This window comes from Monodon monoceros, unplaced genomic scaffold (genome assembly GCF_005190385.1).
Source record: "Monodon monoceros isolate NGI ecotype Baffin Bay Population unplaced genomic scaffold, NGI_Narwhal_1 Super_Scaffold_12, whole genome shotgun sequence".
Classification (NCBI taxonomy): Eukaryota; Metazoa; Chordata; class Mammalia; order Artiodactyla; family Monodontidae; genus Monodon; species Monodon monoceros.
The window spans coordinates 58,146,255-58,170,888 of record NW_021703768.1 but is presented as its reverse complement, the minus strand read 5'-3'; the positions used below and the strand labels follow the sequence as shown (position 1 = coordinate 58,170,888).

The 24,634-nt window shown below is 38.5% G+C and overlaps 1 protein-coding gene and 1 non-coding gene across 2 annotated transcripts in view; both read right to left on the bottom strand.

Moving 5' to 3' along the window:
- ARHGEF28 (Rho guanine nucleotide exchange factor 28) overlaps positions 1–24,634 on the bottom strand; it is a 309,995-nt gene that overhangs the window by 239,462 nt on the left and 45,899 nt on the right. Inside the window, exon 2 of the mRNA XM_029216894.1 lies at positions 17,617–17,660. Coding sequence (XP_029072727.1) covers positions 17,617–17,649 — 33 coding nt within the window. The 5' untranslated portion in view covers positions 17,650–17,660. The remainder of the gene's footprint in view (positions 1–17,616; positions 17,661–24,634) is intronic.
- TRNAR-UCU lies at positions 9,544–9,616 on the bottom strand. Its single transcript has one exon. It is a non-coding gene; the product is annotated as a tRNA-Arg (tRNA).

Here is a 24,634-nt window from a genome sequence, read left to right as displayed (position 1 = left end):
GGAAAACCACATTCACAGAAAGACAGACAAAATGAAAAGGCCGAGGACTTTGTACCAGATGAAGGAACAAGATAAAACCCCAGAAAAACAACTAAATGAAGTGGAGATAGACAACCTTCCAGAAAAAGAATTCAGAATAATGATAGTGAAGATGATCCAGGACCTCGGAAAAAGAATGGAGGCAAAGATCGAGAAGATGCAAGAAATGTTTAACAAAGACCTAGAAGAATTAAAGAACAAACAAACAGAGATTAACAATACAATAACTGAAATGAAAAATACACTAGAAGGAATCAATAGCAGAACAACTGAGGCAGAAGAATGGATAAGTGACCTGGAAGACAGAAAGGAGGATTTCACTGCCGCGGAACAGCATAAAGAAAAAAGGAATGAAAAGAAATGAAGACAGCCTAAGAGACCTCTGGGACAACATTAAATGCAACAACATTCGCATTATAGGGGACCCAGAAGGAGAAGAGAGAGAGAACGGACCCGAGAAAATACTTGAAGGGACTATAGTTGAAAACTTCCCTAACATGGGAAAGGAAATAGCCACCCAAGTCCAGGAAGTGCACAGAGTCCCAGGCAGGATAAACCCAAGGGGAAACACACCAGGACACATAGTAATCAAATTGACAAAAATTAAAGACAAATTATTGAAAGCAAAAAAGGAAAAACAACAAATAACATACAAGGGAACTCCCATAAGGTTAACAGCTGATTTCTCAGCAGAAACTCTACAGGCCAGAAGGGAGTGGCAGGATATATTTAAGGTGATGAAAGGGAAGAACCTACAACCAAGATTACTCTACCCGGCAAGGATCTCATTCAGATTTGACAGAGAAATCAAAAGCTTTACAGACAAGCAAAGGCTAAGAGAATTCAGCACCACCAAACCAGCTCTACAACAAATGCGAAAGGAACTTCTCTAAGTGGGAAACACAAGAGAAGAAAAGGACCTACAACAACAAACCCATAACAATTAAGAAAATGGTAATAGGAACATACATATCGATAATTACCTTAAACGTGAGTGGATTAAATGCTCCAACCAAAAGACACAGGCTGGCTGAATGGATACAAAAACAAGACCCATATATATGCTGTCTACAAGAGAACCCCTTCAGACCTAGGGACACACACAGACTGAAAGTGAGGGCATGGAAAAAGATATTCCATGCAAATGGAAATCAAAAGAAAGCTGGAGTAGCAATACTCATATCAGATAAAATAGACTTTAAAATAAAGAGTGTTACAAGAGACAAGGAAGGATACTACATAATGATCAAGGGATCAATGCAAGAAGATATAACAATTATAAATATACATGCATCCAACATAGGAGTACCTCAATACATAAGGCAACTGCTAACAGCTATAAAAGAGGAAATCAACAGTAACACAATAATAGTAGAGGACTTTAACACCTCACTTACACTGATGGACAGATCATCCAGACAGAAAATTAATAAGGAAACACAAGCTTTAAATGATACAATAGACCGGATAGATTTAATTGATATTTATAGGACATTCCATCCAAAAACAGCAGATTACACTTTCTTCTCAAGTGCACACGGAACATTCTCCAGGAGAGTTCACATCTTGGGTCACAAATCAAGCCTCGGTAAATTTAAGAAAATTGAAATCATATCAAGCATCTTTTCCAACCACAACGCTATGAGATTAGAAATGAATTACAGGGAAAAAATAGTAAAAAACACAAACACATGGAGACTAAGCAATACGTTATTAAATAACCAAGAGATCACTGAAGAAATCCAAGAGGAAATGAAAAAATATCTAGAGACAAATTACACCGAAAACACTACCCAAAACCTATGGGACGCAGCAAAAGCAGTTCTAAGAGGGAAGTTTATAGCAATACAAGCTTGCCTCAAAAAACAAGAAACATCTCAAATAAACCATCTAACCTTACACCTAAAGGAACGAGAGAAAGAAGAACAAACAAAACCCAAAGTTAGTAGAAGGAAAGAAATCATAAAGATCAGAGCAGAAATAAATGAAATAGAAACAAAGAAAACAATAGCAAAGATCAATAAAACTAAAAGCTGGTTCTTTGAGAAGATAAACAAAATTGATAAACCTTTAGCCAGACTCATCAAGAAAAAGAGGGAGAGGACTCAAATCAATAAAATTAGAAATGAAAAAGGAGAAGTTACAGCAGACATCACAGAAATACAAAGCATCCTAAGAGACTACTACAAGCAACTCTATGCCAATAAAATGGACAACCTGGAAGAAATGGACAAATTCTTAGAAAGGTATAACCTTCCAAGACTGAATCAGGAAGAAACAGAAAATATGAACACACCAATCACAAGTAATGAAACTGAAACTGTGATTAAAAATCCTCCAACAAACAAAAGTCCAGGACCAGATGGCTTCACAGGTGAATTCTATCAAACATTTAGAGAAGAGCTAACACCCATCCTTCTCAAAGTCTTCCAAAAAACTGCAGAGGAAGGAACACTCCCAAACTCATTCTATGAAGCCACCATCACCCTGATACCAAAACCAGACAAAGATACTACAAAAAAAGAAAATTACAGACCAATATCACTCATGAATATAGATATAAAAATCCTCAACAAAATACTAGCAAACAGAATCCAACAACACATTAAAAGGATCATACACCATGATCAAGTGGGATTTATCCCAGGGATGCAAGGATTCTTTAATATACAAAAATCAATCAATGTGACACGCCATATTAACAAATTGAAGAATAAAAACTATATGATCATCTCAATAGATGCAGAAAAAGCTTTTGACAAAATTCAACACCCATTTATGATAAAAACTCTCCTGAAAGTGGGCATAGAGGGAACCTACCTCAACATAATAAAGGCTATATACGACAAAACCGCAGCAAACATCATTCTCAATGGTGAAAAGCTGAAAGCATTTCCTCTAAGATCTGGAACAAGACAAGGATGTCCACTCTTACCACTATTATTCAACATAGTTTTGGAAGTTCTAGCCATGGCAATCAAAGAAGAAAAAGAAATAAAAGGAATACAAATTGGAAAAGAGGTACAACTGTCACTGTGTGCAGATGACATGATACTATACATAGAGAATCCTAAAGATGTCACCAGAAAACTACTAGAGCTAATCAATGAATTTGGTAAAGTTGCAGGATACAAAATTAATGCACAGAAATCTCTTGCATTCTTATATACTAACAACGAAAGATCAGAAAGAGAAATTAAGGAAACAATCCCATTCACCATTGCAACAAAAAGAATAAAATACCTAGGAATAAACCTACCTAAGGAGGTAAAAGACCTGCATTCAGAAAACTATAAGACACTGATGAAAGAAATCAAAGATGACACAAACAGATGAAGAGATATACCATGTTCTTGGATTGGAAGAATCAATATTATGAAAATGACTATACTACCCAAAGCAATCTACAGATTCAGTGCAATCCCTATCAAACTACCAGTGGCATTTTTTACAGAACTAGAACAAAAAAATCTTAAAATTTGTATGGAGACACAAAAGACCCCGAATAGCCAATGCAGTCTTGAGGGAAAAAAACAGAGCTGGAGGAATCAGACTCCCTGACATCAGACTATATTACAAAGCTATAGTAATCAAGTCAATATGGTACTGGCACGAAAACAGAAATATCGACCAATGGAACAAGATAGAAAGCCCAGAGATAAACCCACGCACCTACGGTCAACTAATCTGTGACAAAGGAGGCAAGGATATACAATGGAGAAAAGACAGTCTCTTCAATAACTGGTGCTGGGAAAACTGGACAGCTACATGTAAAAGGATGAAATTAGAACACTCCCTAACACCATACACAAAAATAAACTCAAAATGGATTACAGACCTAAATGTAAGACCAGATACCATAAAACTGTTAGAGGAAACCATAGGAAGAACACTCTTTGACATAAAGCACAGCAAGATCTTTTTTGATCCACCCCCTAGAGTAACGGAAATAAAAATAAACAAATGGGACCTAATGAAACTTAAAAGCTTTTGCAAAGCAAAGGAAACTGCAAACAAGACGAAAAGACAACCCTCAGAATGGTAGAAAATATTTGCAAACGAATCAACGGACAAAGGATTAATCTCCAAAATATATAAACAGCTCATGTAGCTCAATATTAAAAAAACAAACAACCCAATCCAAAAATGGGCAGAAGACCTAAATAGACATTTCTCCAAAGAAGACATACAGATGGCCAAGAAGCACATGAAAAGCTGCTCAACATCACTAATTATTAGAGAAATGCAAATCAAAACTACAATGAGGTATCACCTCACACCAGTTAGAATGGGCATCATCAGAAAATCTACAAACAACAAATGCTGGAGAGGGTGTGGAGAAAAGGGAACCCTCCTGCACTGTTGGTGGGAATGTAAATTGATACAGCCACTATGGAGAACAGTATGGAGGTTCCTTAAAAAAACTGAAAATAGAACTACCATGTGACCCAGCAATCTCACTACTGCGCATATACCCAGAGAAAACCGTAATTCAAAAAGACACATGCACCCCAATGTTCATTGCAGCACTATTTACAATAGCCAGGTCATGGAAGCAACTAAATGCCCATCAACAGGCAAATGGATAAAGAAGATGTGGTACATATATAAAATGGAATATTACTCGGCCATAAAAAGGAACGAAATTGGGTCATTTGTAGAGACATGGATGGATATAGAGACTGTCCTACAGAGCAAAATAAGTCAGAAAGAGAAAAACAAATAACATATATTAACACGTATATGTGGAACCTAGAAAAATGGTACAGATGAACCTGTTTGCAGGGCAGAAATAGAGACACAGATGTAGAGAACAAACGTATGGACACCAAGGGGGGAAAGCAGTGGGGGGGTGGGGGGGGTGGAGGTGGTGGGATGAATTGGGAGATTGGGATTGACATGTATACACTAATATGTATAAAATAGATAACTAATAAGAACCTGCTGTATAAAAAATAAATAAAATAAAATTCAAAAAAATAAAAGATGAGAAAAGAAAACAAAAGCAACAGCTTCCAAAACAGTAGCTTAACCCATAAAGTGAAACCAAGCCTTAGAATATTGCCAAAAAGATACCTAATGTACGGCTTTCTAGTGTTGTAACCTCCATACAACACTGTATCCCATCCCTACCTGAGGCTATTCCTGGTTATGGAACTGGAGCAGCTTGGGCAAAGTTCTGCAAATAAGAGAATGAAGAAAGCCCACCAAGATCGAGAGGGGACTTGTCTCATTAGAACAGAAAGAGGATATGGCTACAAAGCAAGAGACAAATGCAAGATGATAACCCATATCTGAGGGGGAGAGTAAAGTGTTCAAAGTTGCGAAACAGGCATCTCTGAAGAGGCTAAAGGCAGCAATCCAAAGATGAATTAGAATCACAGCAGAGGAGAGAAAATAGACAGTTGGGACCATCAATCAACACGTCTTGATGACTGATCAAGTGCAGAAGACAGTTACAGAGGAATAAGGAAAACTCCGATTTAAAGCCACGGTGCCTGGGAGAATGGGGGTATGGTAACAGAAATCAGGAAGTTAGAAAGGGGGTTGGTTTAGAGAACTTGAAAAAGTTTTTTTAAATATAACAGTCTGGATTTGAAGCCAAGGCTGGATAATTGAGTGGAAAGAGCAAATGGGCCAGCTGGAAACAGAAGATGCAGCAGGCTTAGAGGTCAGGAGGAGGGCCCGCGTGTGGGAGGCTTCGTGTGGGAGGCTTCGTGGAGGAGCTGTGGTTGAAAAAACAAGGAGAGATAAGCTGCCTAGAAAGAGAGGAGAAAGGAGTGGGCCCGGGGAACGCCCACATAAGCAGATGAGAAGAAAGTGCAATAGACAAAGAAAGAGCACAACTTGAAAGAGGACCAGCGGGGTTTGAGGACACTGAGAATACATTTTTAAAGTATAAATGAGATCAGGCAACGTCCCCACCGAGACTCCCACACCGACTTCTCATTTCACCACCTTGGCCACAAAGCTCTCCGTGAATGACCTCACCCACCTCTCTGACCTGTCTCCTCTCCTTCACTCAGGATACGCCGGCCACACTGGCCTTTTGCTGTCCCTCAGATCCATGAGGTTCATTCCTACTTCGGGCCCTTTGTGCTCTCTGATCCTTCTACTAGAAGGCTCTCAGGGGATTCTGGTTCCTAAACTATGAAATCTCTCACACACACACCATTCTCTACCATATCATACTGCTGTAGTGTCCTAACGCACACTACTAGCTGAAATTCTTATGTCTTTATTTGTTTACCTACTCCTTGTCTGTCTCTCCAACTCTGAAGTGGACTCCGGCAGAGTGAGGTCCTAGGATCTTTTCTGTTTCCCTCTCCACTACATCCTTAGTGACTCGAAGAGTGCACTGCACTACATGGGGACTTAAGAAAAAACCTTAGATTAAGCAAGAGCCAGATTAGTGCCCTTCATAAGTGAGTCTAGTTTCAGAAAAACAAACAAGGTTAAAGCCAAACTACATCAAGTTATGGAGAGGAAAAAGAGGCAGGAGTTTGAGACAACAGTATTCAAACCAAACAGCACACGCCCTCAGGAGTGAGGGGAAGGAATTGTTGATAACGTAGAATCTCTATATATCACACCTTCTAGAAGAGGTGCCTTTCCAGAATGTGAAAATAAAACATTTTTACTGCTTCACACCTTATTTCTTCTACTGAGGGTTCTCCCAAAGAAAAATCTGACCCACACCCATCATGCCTAAAATTCTTGCTTAAGATGGTAATACATCTTTTAAAAAAATCAAATAGAACAAAAATGTTAATTCCTGCAAGTTCTATGTTAAAAAATACAAGACTGCACATTACCCAAAATTGTGAGGGCTGCCACTGAAATATGGGAAGTGAGACAATCAGACTTTAAGAACACTTGGTACTTAGGTACCCACAGCCCTCAGCCCACACCAGCAGACATTCCTTCAGATATGCTGAGTGCTGGGGCTAATTCTTCCTGCAGTTTCCTGCAGTTGTACATTTTACCTTCAGGCCTTTTCACAGAAGTCTGTCATCTCACGGTGACATAACGTGCCATTGTGCTGAGAGGAAACAGTAGTGTCTCTTTAAGAATCTGGACAGGGACGAAGCTAAGGGAGGATTTATGTAACGTCTCTAAGTCAAAGGTTTTGCTAGAGTCTAAGAAGTGGTTTTTCCCCTCCCTGCCTGCCAGAACCATCAAGCAATCTCTTGTAGCAGCTAAGGAGCTCAAGATTTCACAAGAACTGACATCTCGTGGCTGCTGGCCAGGCAGGGTAGCTACCACGGTTCTCCTGCTCTGTGGCTAGAACAACATGTTGCTTTGGAATTGGTTTGCCCCCTCCTTAAGGAAAACAGGAGAAAAAGCAAAAAGGTAAAAGCAGGACCAGGCAGAGAAAGACCAGCCAGGAAAAGGTCAAGCTAAGTTGGTAGAAAGTAAGAAGCACCAAGGAGAGCTGACTTCAGCCAGCCCAGTTCAGACAATGACGGAGGATGCCACCCAACAGGGAGAAATTAGTTGAGATGCTCATGCTGCCATGTTTAAGTCAAAACACAGGTAACGTTAGTGTAATTTCCTAAAAACAAATTTGCACAAAGTAAACGTGTGATCCAGAAGTTCATCTCAGGCAAAAGCCCCTCCTGATTCCATTCTCAAAGCCAGAATTAGCTGTATTGACATGTGCTAAAAGATACCCTCGTCTGTGCCCTGACACCCGAACTAGTGAAATTTATATTAAGTTGAGCTTGAGAGCTTGATGGCACAAATGACCATCAGTTACCAGGCCCAGCTTTTTGTGAGCAAATGAGCTTTAGAGGGTCAGGGTTGCCTAGAGTTAGTTACAAGCAGCATCCTCCAGCAGGACAAAGAAGTGTAAGAAAAGGGAGATATTTTAATTGAAGGTCCAAGAAGTAGCACCATTCTTCACATTGTAAATCTCAAAGGAAGACTGCGGTGTGGCAAAGGACAAAATGGGTACCTGGCCAATGGGGAAATGAAGTGGCAGAAGCAATGCAATGGAGAAGGTCATTTTGATTAGCCGATGAAGATGGGAAAATCCCACGCTTATCGTGGATCTGCCACTAACAAACTTTCTGAGCAAAAAAATGTTATGGCTTCCAATACATCATTTACAAATCCTGAGTGTCAAACCAGCTGAGTTAACTAGTCAGATAAGTGACTCTCCTGCTCGGAACCTGAATTTCCTCATCTGCAAAGTGCGGGTGGCCAGGCGAGGTCTCTAAGGTGTCTTCACATACTAAGATTCCAAGTTGATGGTTAAGACAGGCTGATCACAGGCGGCCTGTGAGGGGACACAGAGCCACAAGCAGAGAAGGGGCAGCATCTGGAGGACAGGATTTCCTTCAACAGGAACCAGAAGCCAGAAGGAATCTGCGGGAAGGAGGCGTCCGCCAGGTGAGTGCAGAACAAAGCAACCAAGTCACTTGCAGCCTCAATAGGAAACTGCCTCCCTGGGTCCTGTCCTAGGGTCCCCCCTCCAGAAGGCTGGGGCCTAGGAGAGTGTACCAAGCCCCAGAAATAGAAGTGATCGAACGCAGGAGGTTTAGCTCAACTTCGTGAAGTGATCAGCAAACATCAGATTACCCCTTCACTTACGTACAATAAGCCCAACAGCAACCAATATACTTAGGACCAAACTCAGCAGGATACTGTGACTCAGAATAAAAGAATAACAAACACAAAATGCTAAGGGAAAAGGGAAGCCATTTAGATCCAGCTGGCAACAACCTACTGAAGCTAAGACTCCATCGTCCAAACCGTTATACAATCTGCAGCCTCAGGAGAAAGAAATGATTACTCTTCTCAGTCAACCGCTACGATTAACACATCTAAAGGGTGGAAGAGAGCAAGAGCCCACACGCAAAGTTCCACAGACACACCCTTTGCAGATGTTGTAGAAGTCTCCATGGGTTAGATGCTGATATTAGCCAGAATCCAAGAAACAGCAGAAATGAAGCACCATGGCAAAAAAAAAAAAAAAGATTAAAACAAGGGAATTTTTTGAACTTTTATAAAATTTAACACAAAATTTAACATGCTACCTTTGCACAGTAAAAGTGAGTTTATAACTCCCAATTCATAATTATCACAGTTGTTAGGGCTAAAGAACCAGATATTAAATATATCTGAAAGTTGCTGAATAAAATGTGAACTGTTATACCTCATTTGCAAAGAGATCATTCAAACTGGAAGTATGTACATCCTGCATCCAGCAATTCCACTCCTGGGAATCTTTCCCATAAAGATGAAAGTATTGATAAATAAGGACATATGGACAAGGATGTCTAGTGAACACCCATCCACAGAGAAGTGTCTTGATCCACACCCATTTATTAAAAAGAATGAATTAGAGCTACACCTGGCAACTTGCAGGAATTTCCACAAAGTAATGCTGAGTTGGAAAAGATACAGAAGTTTATATAATGTGATCCATATATATATATATATATATATATATATATTTTTTTTTTTTTTGGCTGCACCACGCAGCTTGCAGGATCTTAGTTCCCCGACCAGGGATTGAACCCATGGCCCCTGCATTAGAAGTGCAGAGTCCTAACCGCTGGACCACCAGGGAATTCTCTGATCCAGATTTTTTAAATGGTTTTATTAAAGCCTGTATCTATATATATGTATGTGTAGGGTTGTATGAGCACAGAAAAATGCAGAAATATATACACTAAGTCAATGATTCTCAAACATTAGCACACATCAGAATCACCTGAAGGTTTTGTTAAAACACAGATATCTGGGCCCCACGCCCAGAGTGTCTGATTCAGTAGGTCTAGGGTGAGGTCTGAGAATTTCTATTTCCAACATGTTTCCCAAGGATGCTAATGCTGCTTGAGAGTGACTGCAATAGGTTTCAGCAAGAGTGACCTGTGGGACAGGAGTAGAGATATAAGATGAGGGGAGAGAATAATGAGGATCTATGCAAGATAACATAAACAGCTTTTCTCTATGATTCCTTTTATGGATCATGGTGGGGGCGGAGGGGTGTGGATGTGTGTATAGATGTGCAAAAACAAATTCCTGAAAGAACTGTCATCAAAACACTAATGAAAATTCTCCCAAAGGTGGAATTTAAAGTGATCTTTCTCCTTGGTAATTTCTTATTTTTTTTTTTATAATGAGCAAGTGTGATTTAAATAATCATTTAAAATAAAGCAATTTTACTGAGGAAAAAAGAATCTTTGGAAACAACAATTTCACAAGGAAAAGCTCTTCTGTTTTGTTCACAGCACTGAACTGACATTTTTGGAAAGATGAATGCTAAGTACACTTTATATAAAAATTAAAATATAATTAATGTGGAAAAGGAAGTTCTTGGATGAAGTACATAAGTACAACATGTGTTTTATAACCTTCATTAATCCACAAAAATTTAGAGAAAACTCAATTTAAAAAGTAATCAAAAATAACCTCCAATGGAATATAATCTGTAAAAGGAACAACAACAAAAAAAAACCACTGAATCACTATGCTGCACACCTGAAACTAACACAATATTGTAAATCAACTATACTTCAATTTTTTTAAAAATTCAGCAAAAACATACAATTTGGCTTACAATCACTTTCTCTTTCAAAATTCAATCAGATACTCAGTAAGCAAAATCTCTTTTCAAGCTGTACTTGCATCATTTCCTCTCTTTATATACAGACCAGAAAATAAAATAAGACTAAAAAAAACCTAAAATAAAAAAATAACTTTATGACTTCAAATATAGGATTTAAGTTCCCAAGTGGTGTCCATTAAAGAGTGTTAAGCTAGAATACAAGTATCTTAGATCAGTTATAATAATTCTAATTTACATTTTTCCAGGCTTTCACATTTCTCATTAGCGTCTTCACTACAACTCTTTGCTAGCTTAAAACATCTCCTCCTAAAACCATGTTACCATTCTATCTAAAAATTAAGCCTAGACTTCAAACCAGATGGCATGCCTCTGCTACCTTTTCTGCTGGGAACAAAGAGCCTGGCCTTGCAGAGCTGCTTCCTTTAGTGCCCCTTAAAGTACAGATTCAGGAAGCTGCTCAGAGGCTGAAAACTGGATTTGTAATGCTTATATCCCTAAGGTTTGCAAATCAGTATTATAAACTCTTCGCTACCAGTCTTGCCAACTCCTGCTTCTTCTCTAATCTTATTATAGTACAGTGTTTCTCTTTTCCTGCAATAGCAACTCAGTGGACCTCCATGGCTCATTTTAAAAATTAGCATAAGTCTGTGGCTGAGTTCGGGAATATTCCTGCATTCCCAATGCTAAGATTGCCTCCTTCCTAAAGATAAGCAAACAGAAATGTTTGCCCACCCCTCCCCAAAAAAAGGAGAAAAAAGTTTGCCCCAAAACAGTCAAAAAAATTTAAAGCACACAGAATCAGAGACTGCCTCCCTCCCTCTGAAACAAATTCCTGGGAGATAGAGGAAAAAAAAATTAAGTTCCTGCTTTGTGCTCACAGTAAAACTATGGGGGCATAAGAAGAAACAGGCCAAGATTTGAAAATACTACACAAAAACTAAAAACAAAGTAATGCTCTAAAACTGTTCTGGCAAGCAGGAAATAAACAACAGTACAGAAAACTTACGTAGAAAAGAAAACATGCTACCGGAAATCGACTAAAAAAAAAAAAATGGTTAGAACAGTCTAACCCTAGAATATCAGCTATTCTAGAGGAGGCAAACAATACTGAAAGACAAAAGGATAAAACCTTAAAAAAGAAGTTGGAAGTTTTCATGGATCCAAACAAAAGGTATGAGGGAGAGAAACAAAGATTTGCATCGATAGATTTTTTTTAACATCTTTATTGGAGTATAATTGCTTTACAATGGTGTGTTAGTTTCTGTTTTATAACAAAGTGAATCAGCTATACATATACATATATCCCCATATCTCCTCCCTCTTGCGTCTCGCTCCCACCCTCCCTATCTCACTCCTCTAGGTGGACACAAAGCACGGAGCTGATATCCCTGTGCTATGCAGCTGCTTCCCACTAGCTATCTATTTTACATTTGGTAGTGTATATATGTCCATGCCACTCTCTCACTTCATCCCAGCTTACCCTTCCCACTCCCCGTGTCCTCAAGTCCATTCTCTACATCTGTGTCTTTATTCCTCTCCTGCCCCTAGGTTCTTCAGAACCTTTTTTTTTTTAGATTCCATATATATGTGTTAGCATACAGTATTTGTTTTTCTCTTTCCGACTTACTTCACTCTGTATGACAGACTCTAGGTCCATCCACCTCACTACAAATAACTCAATTTCGTTTCTTTTTATGACTGAGTAATATTCCATTGTATACATATGCCACATCTTCTTTATCCATTCATCTGTCGATGGACACATCCATAGATTTTTCTAAAGGTATAAAGAATCTATCATCTGTAGGAAGGATTCTCTATAGTGACCCAAAAGTAAAGACAGAAAACCATTTTAACTAAAAAATGTTATAAGAGATTAATCAAAACAGGCTATAATCAAAGGAACAAAAATATCACTTACAGGATCCACTTGAATGAAGTATCCTTTTGTGAAGGATAGGTAGAAGTTGGGGGATAATTACTATCAATTTTTTTCTCCATGATTATTGCCCCACTATGTGATTTAATTCTTCTTGAGATAAACCTTGTAATTTATATTTTTAAAGCCTGTCTTTGGACTTTCCTGGTTGCACAATGGTTAAGAATCCGCCTGCCAGTGCAGGGGACATGGGTTCGAGCCCTGGTCCAGGAAGATCCCACATGCTGCAGAGCAACTAAGCCCGTGCGCCACAACTACTGAGCCTGCGTTCTAGAGCCCGTGAGCCACAACTACTGAGTCTGCACGCCACAACTACTGAAGCCCACATGTCTAAAGCCTGTGCTCCGCAACAAGAGAAGCCACCGCAGTGAGAAACCCTCACACCACAACAAAGAGTAGCCCCCGCTCACCGCAACTAGAGAAAGCCAGTGTGCAGCACCAAAGACTCAATGCAGCCAAAAATAAATTAATTTTTTTTAAAAACTTGCCTCAAAAGATTTTGCCAGTGCATAAGCATACAATTATGCTTAGTATTATTTTATAATTAAGATATCATCTCAATATGTTATGGACTCTTCATAATTTCTAGTTTTGTTTGGGTTCTCTCTTAATCATACTTACCAGAGTTATCTTGTTTTTCCAAAAGAACTAGTCATGACAGCTAGATAGAATTGGTAAAAGTACATGAAAGCATCAAAATTAAGAGATCCAATGTATCAGTCAAATGAGAAAACACATCATGTAAATAAATGCCAAGAGAACCTTCAATAAAATTCTACACAGATATAGATAAAACTCTGGAAGAAAATACACCAAAAATGTCAACAGTGATCATTATGAATAACAGGATTAAAGATGGTTTTGATTTTTGCATATATATTTTAGATAAGTATATATGAAATACAATAAATATGAATAAAACGTTAAGAGTTTATAAACCAGATTGCAGTTAACTAGGAGAAACTAGAAGTGAATATTTATGAAACCTCTGAAGACAGAAGGTCACAGAGGGGGTCTGCCACAAGATACAGAAACAAGTCAGAGTCTAGTTTGTGTCTGCTTTGTTTATGTGTTACTTATTTGATGAAATTTAAGACTTGTTTTCATTATAATACTTCCCCACTGACCTCTTCCTACATGAGATCAAATGGTCACATTGGCTTAGGTCAATTCATAAAAATATTGACATGAAACATCAAGTGAAGGGGCTTTCCCTGGTGGTGCAGTGGTTGAGAGTCCGCCTGCCGATGCAGGGGACGCGGGTTCGTGCCCCGGTCCAGGAAGATCCCACATGCCGCGGAGTGTCTGGGCCTGTGAGCCATGGCCGCTGGGCCTGCGCGTCTGGAGCCTGTGCTCCGCAATGGGAGAGGCCACAACAGTGAGAGGCCCACGTACCGCAAAAAAAAAACAACAAAAAAACAAGTGAAAAAAGCAGATTACACGCATATATGTATATATAATGAGTCAATTATGTTAAATATATAATGTATTTCATCTGAGATACCAGTTATGATATGTATTTTATATTCCACTAAGAGATAAAACTGCAAAGTATGACACAATGTGAGATTTTATACTTATTAAAAGAGCTCATCTAAATTTATTTATAGAGACTTTACCACATTTGTCATGTTGCTCTTTCCACGTCTTTCTATACATACAGTAACTTTGCCTTTTTAATGCCAAATCATGGTGAAATCATTTTGAAAGCAATTAATTCATATAGTTCCAGCAAGGCACACAAGTAATCTGAAATTACAACAACATGAACCATTGTGACCAAGGTCACACATGCATAGGTAATGACACCTCCATCATGACATCTGCCAGGATACACAGTGAAGTAAGAGCATCTCAATTTCAGAGATGTAAAATGAAAAAACTGTACCTTAAAATTAATGAAATAATGTTTTAAATTTTCTACAGAGGATAAGATTATGAGTGACATTTTTCTTAACACTTTCTGTATTTTTCATTTTATTCTAATTAGTATATATTATTTGATAATTAGAGAAAAAAATTTTGCTCTCCTTTGGTCTATTTAAGTCTCTTCCCTCGGTAAGCAATGTGTATTAACTCTTCCCTAGTCTGGTCATAATCTGGTAGGTCTGAGTTAAAATAGCTGTACCAGGATGTTGATCAACTACAAGGTTTTGAAAGCTGGAGGCATAACCTTCCCAGACTTCAGACAATACTACGAAGCTACAGTAATCAAAACAGTGTGGGGGCTTCCCTGGTGGCGCAGTGGTTGAAAGTCTGCCTGCCGATGCAGGGGACACGGGTTTGTGCCCCGGTCCGGGAAGATCCCACATGCCGCGGAGCAGCTGGACCCGTGAGCCATGGCCGCTGAGCCTGCGCGTCCAGAGCCTGTGCTCCTCAGTAGGAGAGGCCACAACAGTGAGAGGCCCGTGTACCGCAAAAAAAAAAAAAAAAAAAAATGGCTTAAAGACTTAAATATAAGACATGACACCGTAAAACTCCTAGAAGACAATATAAGCAAAACATTCTCTGACATAAATCATACCAGTGTTTTCTTAGGTCAGTCTCAAGGCAACAGAAATAAAACCAAAAATAAACAAATGAGATCTAATCAAACTTATAAGCTTTTGCACAGCAAAGAAAACCATAAATAAAATGAAAAGACAACCTATGGACTGGGAGAAAATATTTGCAAATGATGCGACTGACAAGGCCTTAATTTCCAAAATATCCCAACAGCTCATACAACTCAATAACAAAAAAACACACAACCCAATCAAAAAATGGGCAGAAGACGTAAATAGACATTTCTCCAAAGATGACATACAGATGGCCAGCAGGCACATGAAAAGATGCTCAACATCACTAATGATTAGAGACATGCAAATCAAAACTACAATGAGGTATCACCTCACACTGGTCAGAATGGCCATCATCAAAAAGTCTATAAACAAAAAACGCTGAAGAGGGTGTGGAGAAAAGGGAACCTTCCTACACCGTTGGTGAGGATGTAAACTGGTGCAGTCACTAGGGAAAACAGTATGGAGGTTCCTTAAAAAAATAAAAATAGAGTTGCCATATGATCCAGGAATCCCACTCCTGGGCGTATATCTGGAGAAAACTATAATTTGAAAAGATACATGCACCCCAATGTTCATAGCAGCACTATTTACAATAGCCAAGACATGGAAGCAACCTAAATGTCCACTGACATATGAATGGATAAAGAAGATGTCATATATATATATATATATATATATATATATATATATATATATATATACACACACAATGGAATACTACTCAGCCATAAAAAAGAATGCAATAATACCATTTGAAGCAACATGAATGGACCTAGAGATTATCATACCAAGTGAAGTAAGTCAGAAACAGAAAGACAAATACCACATGATATCACTTATATATGGAATCTAAAAAATGACACAAATGAACTTATTTACGAAACAGGAACCTACTGACAGAAAACAAACTTATGGTTATGAAAGGGGAAAGGGGGTGGGGGAGGGATAAATTAGGAGTTTGGGATTAGCAGATACAAACTACTATATATAAAATAGATAAAAAACAAGGTCCTACTGTATAGCTCAGGAAACTATATTCAATATCCTGTAATAAACCATAGTAGAAAAGACTATGAAAAAGAAAAAAATATATGTATACGTATGTATAACTGAATCACTTTGCTGTACACCAGAAACCAACCCAACATTATAAATCAACAATACTTCAATTAAAAAAAAAAAAGAAAAACTACCAGGTTTTGTATCCTCATTAGACTTGTAGATCTGTTTGGTTTGACGTAGGAGAGCAGAGTGGAATGAATAAAGCTAAGGAGGAGAAAGGTACCAAAAAAAAAAGACTTGGGAGTACTCTAAATTTAGCCTTAGACCGGTCTTTTTTTTTTTTTAATCGTTAATTATGGCTGGGCCAAGTCTAACTATCTACAATACATTTTATAACCTGCAAATCACAATCCAGAGAGAATACCCCAGACCCCTGAGTAACCCAGGAGGCAACTTTTTCATTATTCTGAAATCCATTTATTTTATCATTTTGTCTTTCTCCAGAGAACAGAGTGGGGTATGTGTTAAGGGGGAGGGAGGTGACAGCAAGGGAAGAGGTGGAAGGGAGAGAGGGAGGGCCACCTGGGTAGTGAAGTATGTTAAGGGGAAATGAATGAATATATTTTAATAGATTTAAGATTCTGACTAAATTTGTTCCAAGTCCTTGATATTTTGTTCTATTCGGGATACATCTGAATTGAGGTCATATCCTTATTCTAGATCTAGTACTCTTGGTGTATTTCTTGAGTTGATGATTCAAAGGCCACTTGAAACCCCAATTCCCATACACACATCCATGCCCACCTGCCACCAAACATAGGTTCCAAGGAAAGAGGTTTTGCCTAAAATAAGGAAGGAAGAGAAAATCATCTGTCATTTTCTATGTGGGGAGACAATCGGCTCACTTCTGTTACACCCAGTAACTGTTCTCAAGATTGGAATCCTCTCTCAGCCCAGAAGGCATATCTGACTAGGAATCTCATGGGACAGCTCTGTCACCCAATCCCCCACCTACTCTATGTATGTCCCAGCACTTTTCCCTTTGAATTCCTACTTCAGGATTTTACCTGACACAATTGTCACTGAACCTTCTCCCCAAAAGAGATACACACAAAAAACATTCTTGGCTATTATCAGGATATCATAAAATAATGTGTTCAAAAATCATTCACGTAGATGAACTCAGTATTTCTGAGTCCAAAAGTTATACAGTTAAGCACTGGTGGTTATAGTGGTGAGCAGAGCTGCCTTCCGGAAGTTATACAGTTATAAGTTACTCCGGAAAATATAATTAAAACCCAGACTTTGGAACCAGGAGCCAACCAGTTTTAAAAGGCTCCATGCAAAGGCTTGAACTAGACAGTAATGTTGTGTATTGTTTTTTTAAAAGCCCCAACTCAATAGCCAACAGAACATTTCTTCCCACTTCAGTCACAAGGGGTTTCAAGTTCAAGAAAGGGCCACTTAGACCTGCAGCCCAATGCTTAGGCACTTACATAAAGAGGTACTTCACTGCAGTTCAGCTCCATGGCTTCTGCATCTGCAATGAAAATAATAGAAGTGAGAGTTATTGTAGGAGCCCCGTGTAACCAACCAGCAGAGCTGCGCCCTGCCCTTCAGTTAACATCGTAGAGGGAGGAGTAACCCACTAGATAGGACAACCGCAGAGACAAAATTAAGAACAAAGGAATAAGATGCTCTCCATATAAAATATCCTCCTCCCTTTCTTCTTTCACATGAAGATCCACACATAAGGAAAACCTATCACCCCAAACATTATCCCACAGACTGCTCCCAAATAGAAATTATATTTCAGGAAGCCAAGAAAGGCCAACATAAGCAAGTTGCAAGTTTTGCCTTAGTTAATCACTTAGATATAGGTCTGAGGTCAAAATTCACTCTTGGCTGGACGAGGCAGGAGCCTGCGGAGACAAGATAGTTCTAAGACCTCTTGGTGAGGGCCAGAGAGTTCAGTCTGGAGGGATGCAGCCCACTGTCACGCTGACCAGCCTCTCCACTAGGTGCACACATCCCATCTGTACCCGGAAACCAGCTAGCAACTTAGGCAAAAGGAGCATCCTTTAAGAAAGGTTCATTGAACACCTTCAATGGCCAGTAAGATGACCAGTATGGTCCAGCCCTCAAAGAGCTCACAGCTGAATGACAGAGACCTACAGATTGGAAAAAAGTGGAGAGTGGGCTGCATGAGAACTCTGAGTAGGGCAGACACCTTTCCCCTCTCCTTTCCCCTCTCCACCCACCCACCTGCGTCCTCTGGGACGGGGTTCTGCTCACCAGGCCAAGCCTGGCTCTGGTCCCCAGGCCACAGCCAGTTGCAGTACTTTGGGGTGTCTCCTAAGAAGGCAGACACATAGCAACCTGAATTGTGACTCTGAGTCCAGTAAACCCCAGAGGTCACACTTGACCTGGCGGAAAAATATAAAGAATTCTATTTTAATTTACTTTTTAAAAAATCATTTCGCTCAAGTTTTACTAATAGTTCATATACAGGCGGACACTGGCACCCTCCTAGGTCACAAGTTACATTCCATGAGTCATCCTGAGAGAAGACCGAAGGTCACACGAGGCCAAGGGGTTGACAGCAGAGCCCTCCTCGGCCCACATTTTCAACACTTTGTGCCCTGTGGCAGTTCATGTAGACCCACGTAAATGGGCTTATGGGTTATCATCATCAATTTGTAATGAAACTAAGCTCACAAACTGGATGAATGGCTTAAGGAGTCCAAGAAAGAAAGTTCAAATTAAAGATAATACTAACCACAAGAATGACAAAACTGAGACTCCCAACCCCAGTATGAATTGTTCATCAGCTACACTATGAAATAAAAATGATGACCAATCCAAGAGCACTGAGTAGAGCCCCTCAAGATTCAAAATTATCAAGAAGGCATTTAAAATATGAATGTATATCCACCAGCACATGTACCATGACCCTCACACTAAATGTGCACTGTGTCTCAAGACAGTAGCCATTTTTTTCAACTATGTTCACAGTCATGCCATACACAATTCCAATCCTTTACAAAATTTTGGTAAACTTGATAATAAAATTAGAAGACCCTTTTAAGATTTCTACCTAATAGCAAAAGAAATGAATGTATTCTATAGCAAATGCAGTGCTAAGAAAAAAGGCTGAAATCCACAAAGTAAAAAAAAACAAAAAAACTAAAATGCTTTCCTTTATGAGCAAAACTTTCAAAACTTAGTATTTTAAGAAGCATATTAGGACATATTAAGCTGTGTGGGAGGCTTGCCATACACTTAGAAGAAAGTACAGATGGTATTAGATTTTTGTCTGATAAAATACACTAAAACAAAAAACCACTTTTGGTGAGAACATGAAGACATTTTGAAGAGTGAATTACTTCTTTAATAAGTAATGATCTACAGGAAAACTGTTCGAGTACAACCACTGATAGGGTAGCTTCTCAGATAAGAAGTTTAAAAAGCACATACGCAAAATTCATTCACTGTGTCATTCATGGGTGAGATACTGCAAAGAAGAACTTGAAGCCAAAAGCACACAGTTCCACAGGATGTCAGTGTGGTTAACTTTAAAGAAATAAGACCTTCAAACACGGTCAAATCTTTACAATTGCTGTAACAAGATGGGAAATGACCATAAAAATTTTTACCACATTAAGGTGTGTTGGTTATATCGCAGCAAAGTACTTTAAAAAGTTGCCAAACATGTACTACCTAATTTTCTAACAAAAATAGAAGTGTTCCATATTTGCTGGGTTTTCTGAGATGAAAACTGGCTGTTTATAGCAGATCTTTTAAAAATAGGTTTCAAATAAATATCCTATCCCTTCAAGAAAGAGGTGATATTTTAATAAGTGAAAAAGAAAATGCATCTCAAAAGAAACTCAGGTTATAGACAGTATATACCACCATAAAGACATTTTGAAAAAGTATTTGCACCTTTCCATTTTGTGATTTGGTTGCAAAAATTATTTAAAGTTTGCCACCTACAAAAGCCCTCATACAGGCATGCTTTAAATTTTTGGGAAAAGCTTTCTAATCTATTTTTTTAACCTTCCCAAATGTTTCATGGCTTTTATATTCTTTAAATGCAACAGCTTCTGATTAATTGATAGGAGGAATGATTGACATCATGGAAGATGGGAATTTATTAGCCACATTTAAACTCTTGTACAATTGTTGGATGGGGTTAAAATATAAATCCCCTTATGTACAAGTACAGCCAGCACTCACTTCTTCAATTAGAATCTATTTACCATAATATGGTATCTTTTTCAGCTATGACACTTCAAAATCAATTTCAAAGTAAACAGTACTTGGAACCAGACATTCAAGCTGAACCGAACACAGCATTAAAATTATTAAGCAAAGGTTTTGAAAAGAATGACACATTTTCATCCTATTACTCTCACTGGCATGTATTACATGTCAATGTTTTTAGTGAGTGCAAAAAGGACTATTAATAAAAAAAAATCTTACTATAATGTTTAATCCTTATAGCTTTGTAGATTTCAGATATGTTTTAGAATATACACTGTTACAGTAATATGTTTTATTAGTAAATACATTAAGGGATACATGTTAACATATTATACTTCAGGGTATATACACGTCAACATTTTGAAGCTCTGCTCTACAAAGTAAGCCTTTTCCCCTACTTGTTAGGCTACTTTTCCCAATAGTTTTCCTCCAGGCTCAGCAGACAAAGGCATGACCAGTGGAGTGTGGGGTGCTCACCAGCGCCTCTGGAGTTCTGTATTTATACAGTGAAAAGGCCCACATGAGCTGAACTGGAGTGCAGAATCGAACCTCACACAGCTTTGTGAAGGGTCCAGGTTCTCCACCAACACCATCAAGTGCCTGCCTCAAATTTGAATCATCTCAGGCGAAAGGCAAAACATCAAGGGCTAAACAACATGCTGTTTATATTTCACCTGATATTTATAACAACTCATATTTTATTATTCCTGCCTACTCTACCTTTTACCACTTTTCAGTAAAGAAATTTAGGAGCCATTCTGAGCAGCAGTTATTTTGTTTTTCAGAGAAACTACTTTTCACTCCTTGAAAACATAAACTAAAAACTAAAGTCCCCACAGTTCTCAACCTCTGTTCCAACACTTCTAAAACCCCTATCAGGATTTCCTACTTAAGTTGTAGAGAACATAGTTTGCTGCCAATATATTATATCTTCAAATAAAACTTCAAACCAAAATAGATGTTAAAAACTATATTCTCACTTTTCTATAATTAATTCCTCTTTTATAGCAAAGAGCAGTAAGTTCCGTGCTCACTTGCTGAGCTGCATGGCTAAATATGGCCACGCCTCCTTTTACATCAAGTTTAATGATAAAAAATTTGTGTTTGCTAAGCAAGTCACAATTGCTTAAGTTCTTCACATGCTGCAGCTTTTCACTATATACGTGAAGTATCATGCGCTACACTCCACTTCCTAAAGCTTGAGTTCTCCACCTGCAATTTCAAAAATTGAGACTCAAGTACTTTTTTATTGTACTGTATTTTTGAAAATGCTTATTGGGAAAGTAAAGAGCCAATACATTTCTAGTCTTGCTGGCAGACACCATGGAATAATTTGGGGTCTGAGTACAGAGTTTTTAAGTTTGCTCTCAACAGGGGAAAAAAATCTTATGAAAAGATCATCAAGACATAAAAGATTCAATATTTTAGATATTTTATGAAGCATACAGATATTCCAATATCTCTGGTTGCTAGTTAACAATAAAGAAAAATATTAGACTATTTTCAACAGGTGAAAAGAATATTTTAAATTTAAAACGTAACATTTAACTAATACAGGAAAAAAATCAGTTCTTTGAAGTTCTGGGTTTCTCATGTTTTTGCATCTAAATGAAATATTCTAAGACTGATTCAATATAAAACCCATGACTAATTTTGTCTTTCAACATGCTATAAGTCATTGGTGTGTATGCCTCTCATACAACTTACTAACAGATAATGCTCAAATATTTGTCCGTATTATAAATAACTACATTTTGAAGGCTAAAGGCACTGCGTTAAGTATTTCACAAACATCACCTCAGAGAATCCTCATGGTAGCGTTGAGAAAAATGGTGAAGTCCTAGTTATCTAAATCTTCATTTACAAGTCCCTCCAGTTACAAGGTTAACTGAGGAGCAAGCTACCTAAACAAAAATACTTAAATGAACTGACCACTTATAGAATTACAAGCAAAAGCCTCCCTTGGTCATTCTTCACCCCACCCAATGCTAGCATCTACCCTCTAGCCATTTTATCTTGAACATCAAAAAAATTTTTTTGTAGTTGTTTGTTCAGGTCTTGGTATGGTTACCAGATATTATAGCTAAAAACAAATCAACTCAAAATAAAACTGGAAATCTTTTTTAAGCATGAAATAAGGTTAAATAAAATTGAGAAAAGAATTTGAGTACTGGAGAACTTCAAGTCATATACAAAACTACCAATGAGAATGTGACAGAGATCCATTGACAAGTAAGAAGAAATAATCACAATGAGATAAAGGCTTTTCACTATATAAGTGAAGATAGTAACGTCAACGTTAAAGGAATAACAGCACCTTCTCCCCACCCTAGGAGAAAATGGGAGACGTTCTAATATTTCTAATAAAAATTTCTACAAAAATGAAATTTTTAAATTTCTAACAAAAATGACCCCCATAATAATGCTCTGAAAATCAAACGTGATGACACGGATGTCCTACTGTGCTATCAGTCGTGTCAGAAAAAAAGTCACAACCTCCTCTAATTAATCTCTCACACACACATGATCCACCTTATGTTCATTCTAAGAGTTAGCAGAGTTAAAAACTCAGCATGCATTAGGTCACGCTGAACAAGGCTAGGCTGGTATTCGAGCAGCCACTCCAGAGCCTGTAATTCTAGCCGTGATGCTCTGCTGCCTTTAAGCCAAAGGAATAAACTTTACATTTTAAAAATATTTTCATAATTTTAATTCCATTTTCAAAAACTAGAACCCCAGGCAAATTTTTTCTCCACCCCTGTTACCTCTGAATTGTGCTCCCCATTCCAAGAAGCTTCACTTTAAAGGGCTTTCCTGATACCTACTCTCTTCAGATAGGAGGACCTCCAGCACCCCTGTCTCCACTTCACAAGAGCAAAGAAAAGCTCAGCAAAGTTGTGCCACTTGGTTGAGGATGAGGCCAAGAGGCTAGACATGGCCGAGGCATATGGATCCAACCTGTCTGAGCCCAGAGCCCAGGCTCTCCTTGGCCTCAGCACAGTCCTTCTGTGACATTACTATGGTCTGAAAGGTAGCAATTTGCTTGGCTAAAAGGCTGCAAAAGCCTCACAGCTAGGAGTGCAGACTCAAGAACAGGATGCGTTTGAACACCAGCTATACCCTGTTCTAACTGTGTGACTTTGGGTCTGTTATTTACCTCCCTGGGCCAGTTTCTAATGCGTCAGGTAGAACAAGTAACAGTACCTACCCCCTAAGATTGTTGGGAAGATTAAGAGATTTGATAGAGAAAAAAGACAAAACACTTAACGGGCCCATCATAAGCACTCAATAAATGCTAACAGCTGTAACTATTTTTATTATCACTGTACATTAAGCATACGCAAAGGATTTTTTAAAACATTTGAATCTTTATGTAACATTCAGAACCTCTATATATTAGACTGATCAAAATGATTCAGGAGTAATTGGGGTGAAGATGGTGTAAAAGAGGCCTACCCAGTTCAGCCTCACCCTGGCAGCCCCAAGGAATCCCCAGGCATCAGGAATTCTGAAGGGCACTGTACCACATCAATGTAACACTGTCAAGCCCCAAAGAATTTTATTTGACTTTACAGAACCAAATATTCCCCCTACAGCTTGAAACTTCAAAGGGCAGAGAGCAATTACTATTGGGGTAATTCAATTGCTACGTCAGTTTGAAACCTTCTGCACTTAGAGGGAAATGTTGATTCACAGCTCCCTTGTGAACCTAGGAGTGTAGAATTTTAATTGTATTTCCCAACTGTTATACTAACAGGAGGAGGAAAGAACAGTTAAATGGGAGGTAAGGCCAAGTCTGAGTAAAAACCTTCAATGGCAGCACAATGGATGGGCAAGAAGAAAGCATTTTAGAAATACACCTACCGTTTAATACACAACGGTGTCTACAGACCTGCGTCAGGCTGGAGTTATCTACCTGAGTTATGCAGGTCTAAGCAGCTTTAAGTGAAAGAGTAGAATTATTTGGTGAACTCAGTGTGGGGAGATGTCTGAAGATTAGAAAGCAAGCAACACAATAACCATTCAATGGGATCTCATTAATTCAAACTACTGGGGGTGGGGAGGAAGAAGGGGAGCCAGTCAGTCTGAAACAGTACAGCCTAAATTAAAGGACATTTGCAAAGTACAAAGAGGAGCTGGAGCTAGCTGCTAACAAAATGTTCCGCCAAACCAGGCACACTTGCTGGTATTTCACAGGATGTATTTGCACACAAAGTGATTAAGCCCTTAAGAGCTTTTTATAAGTCA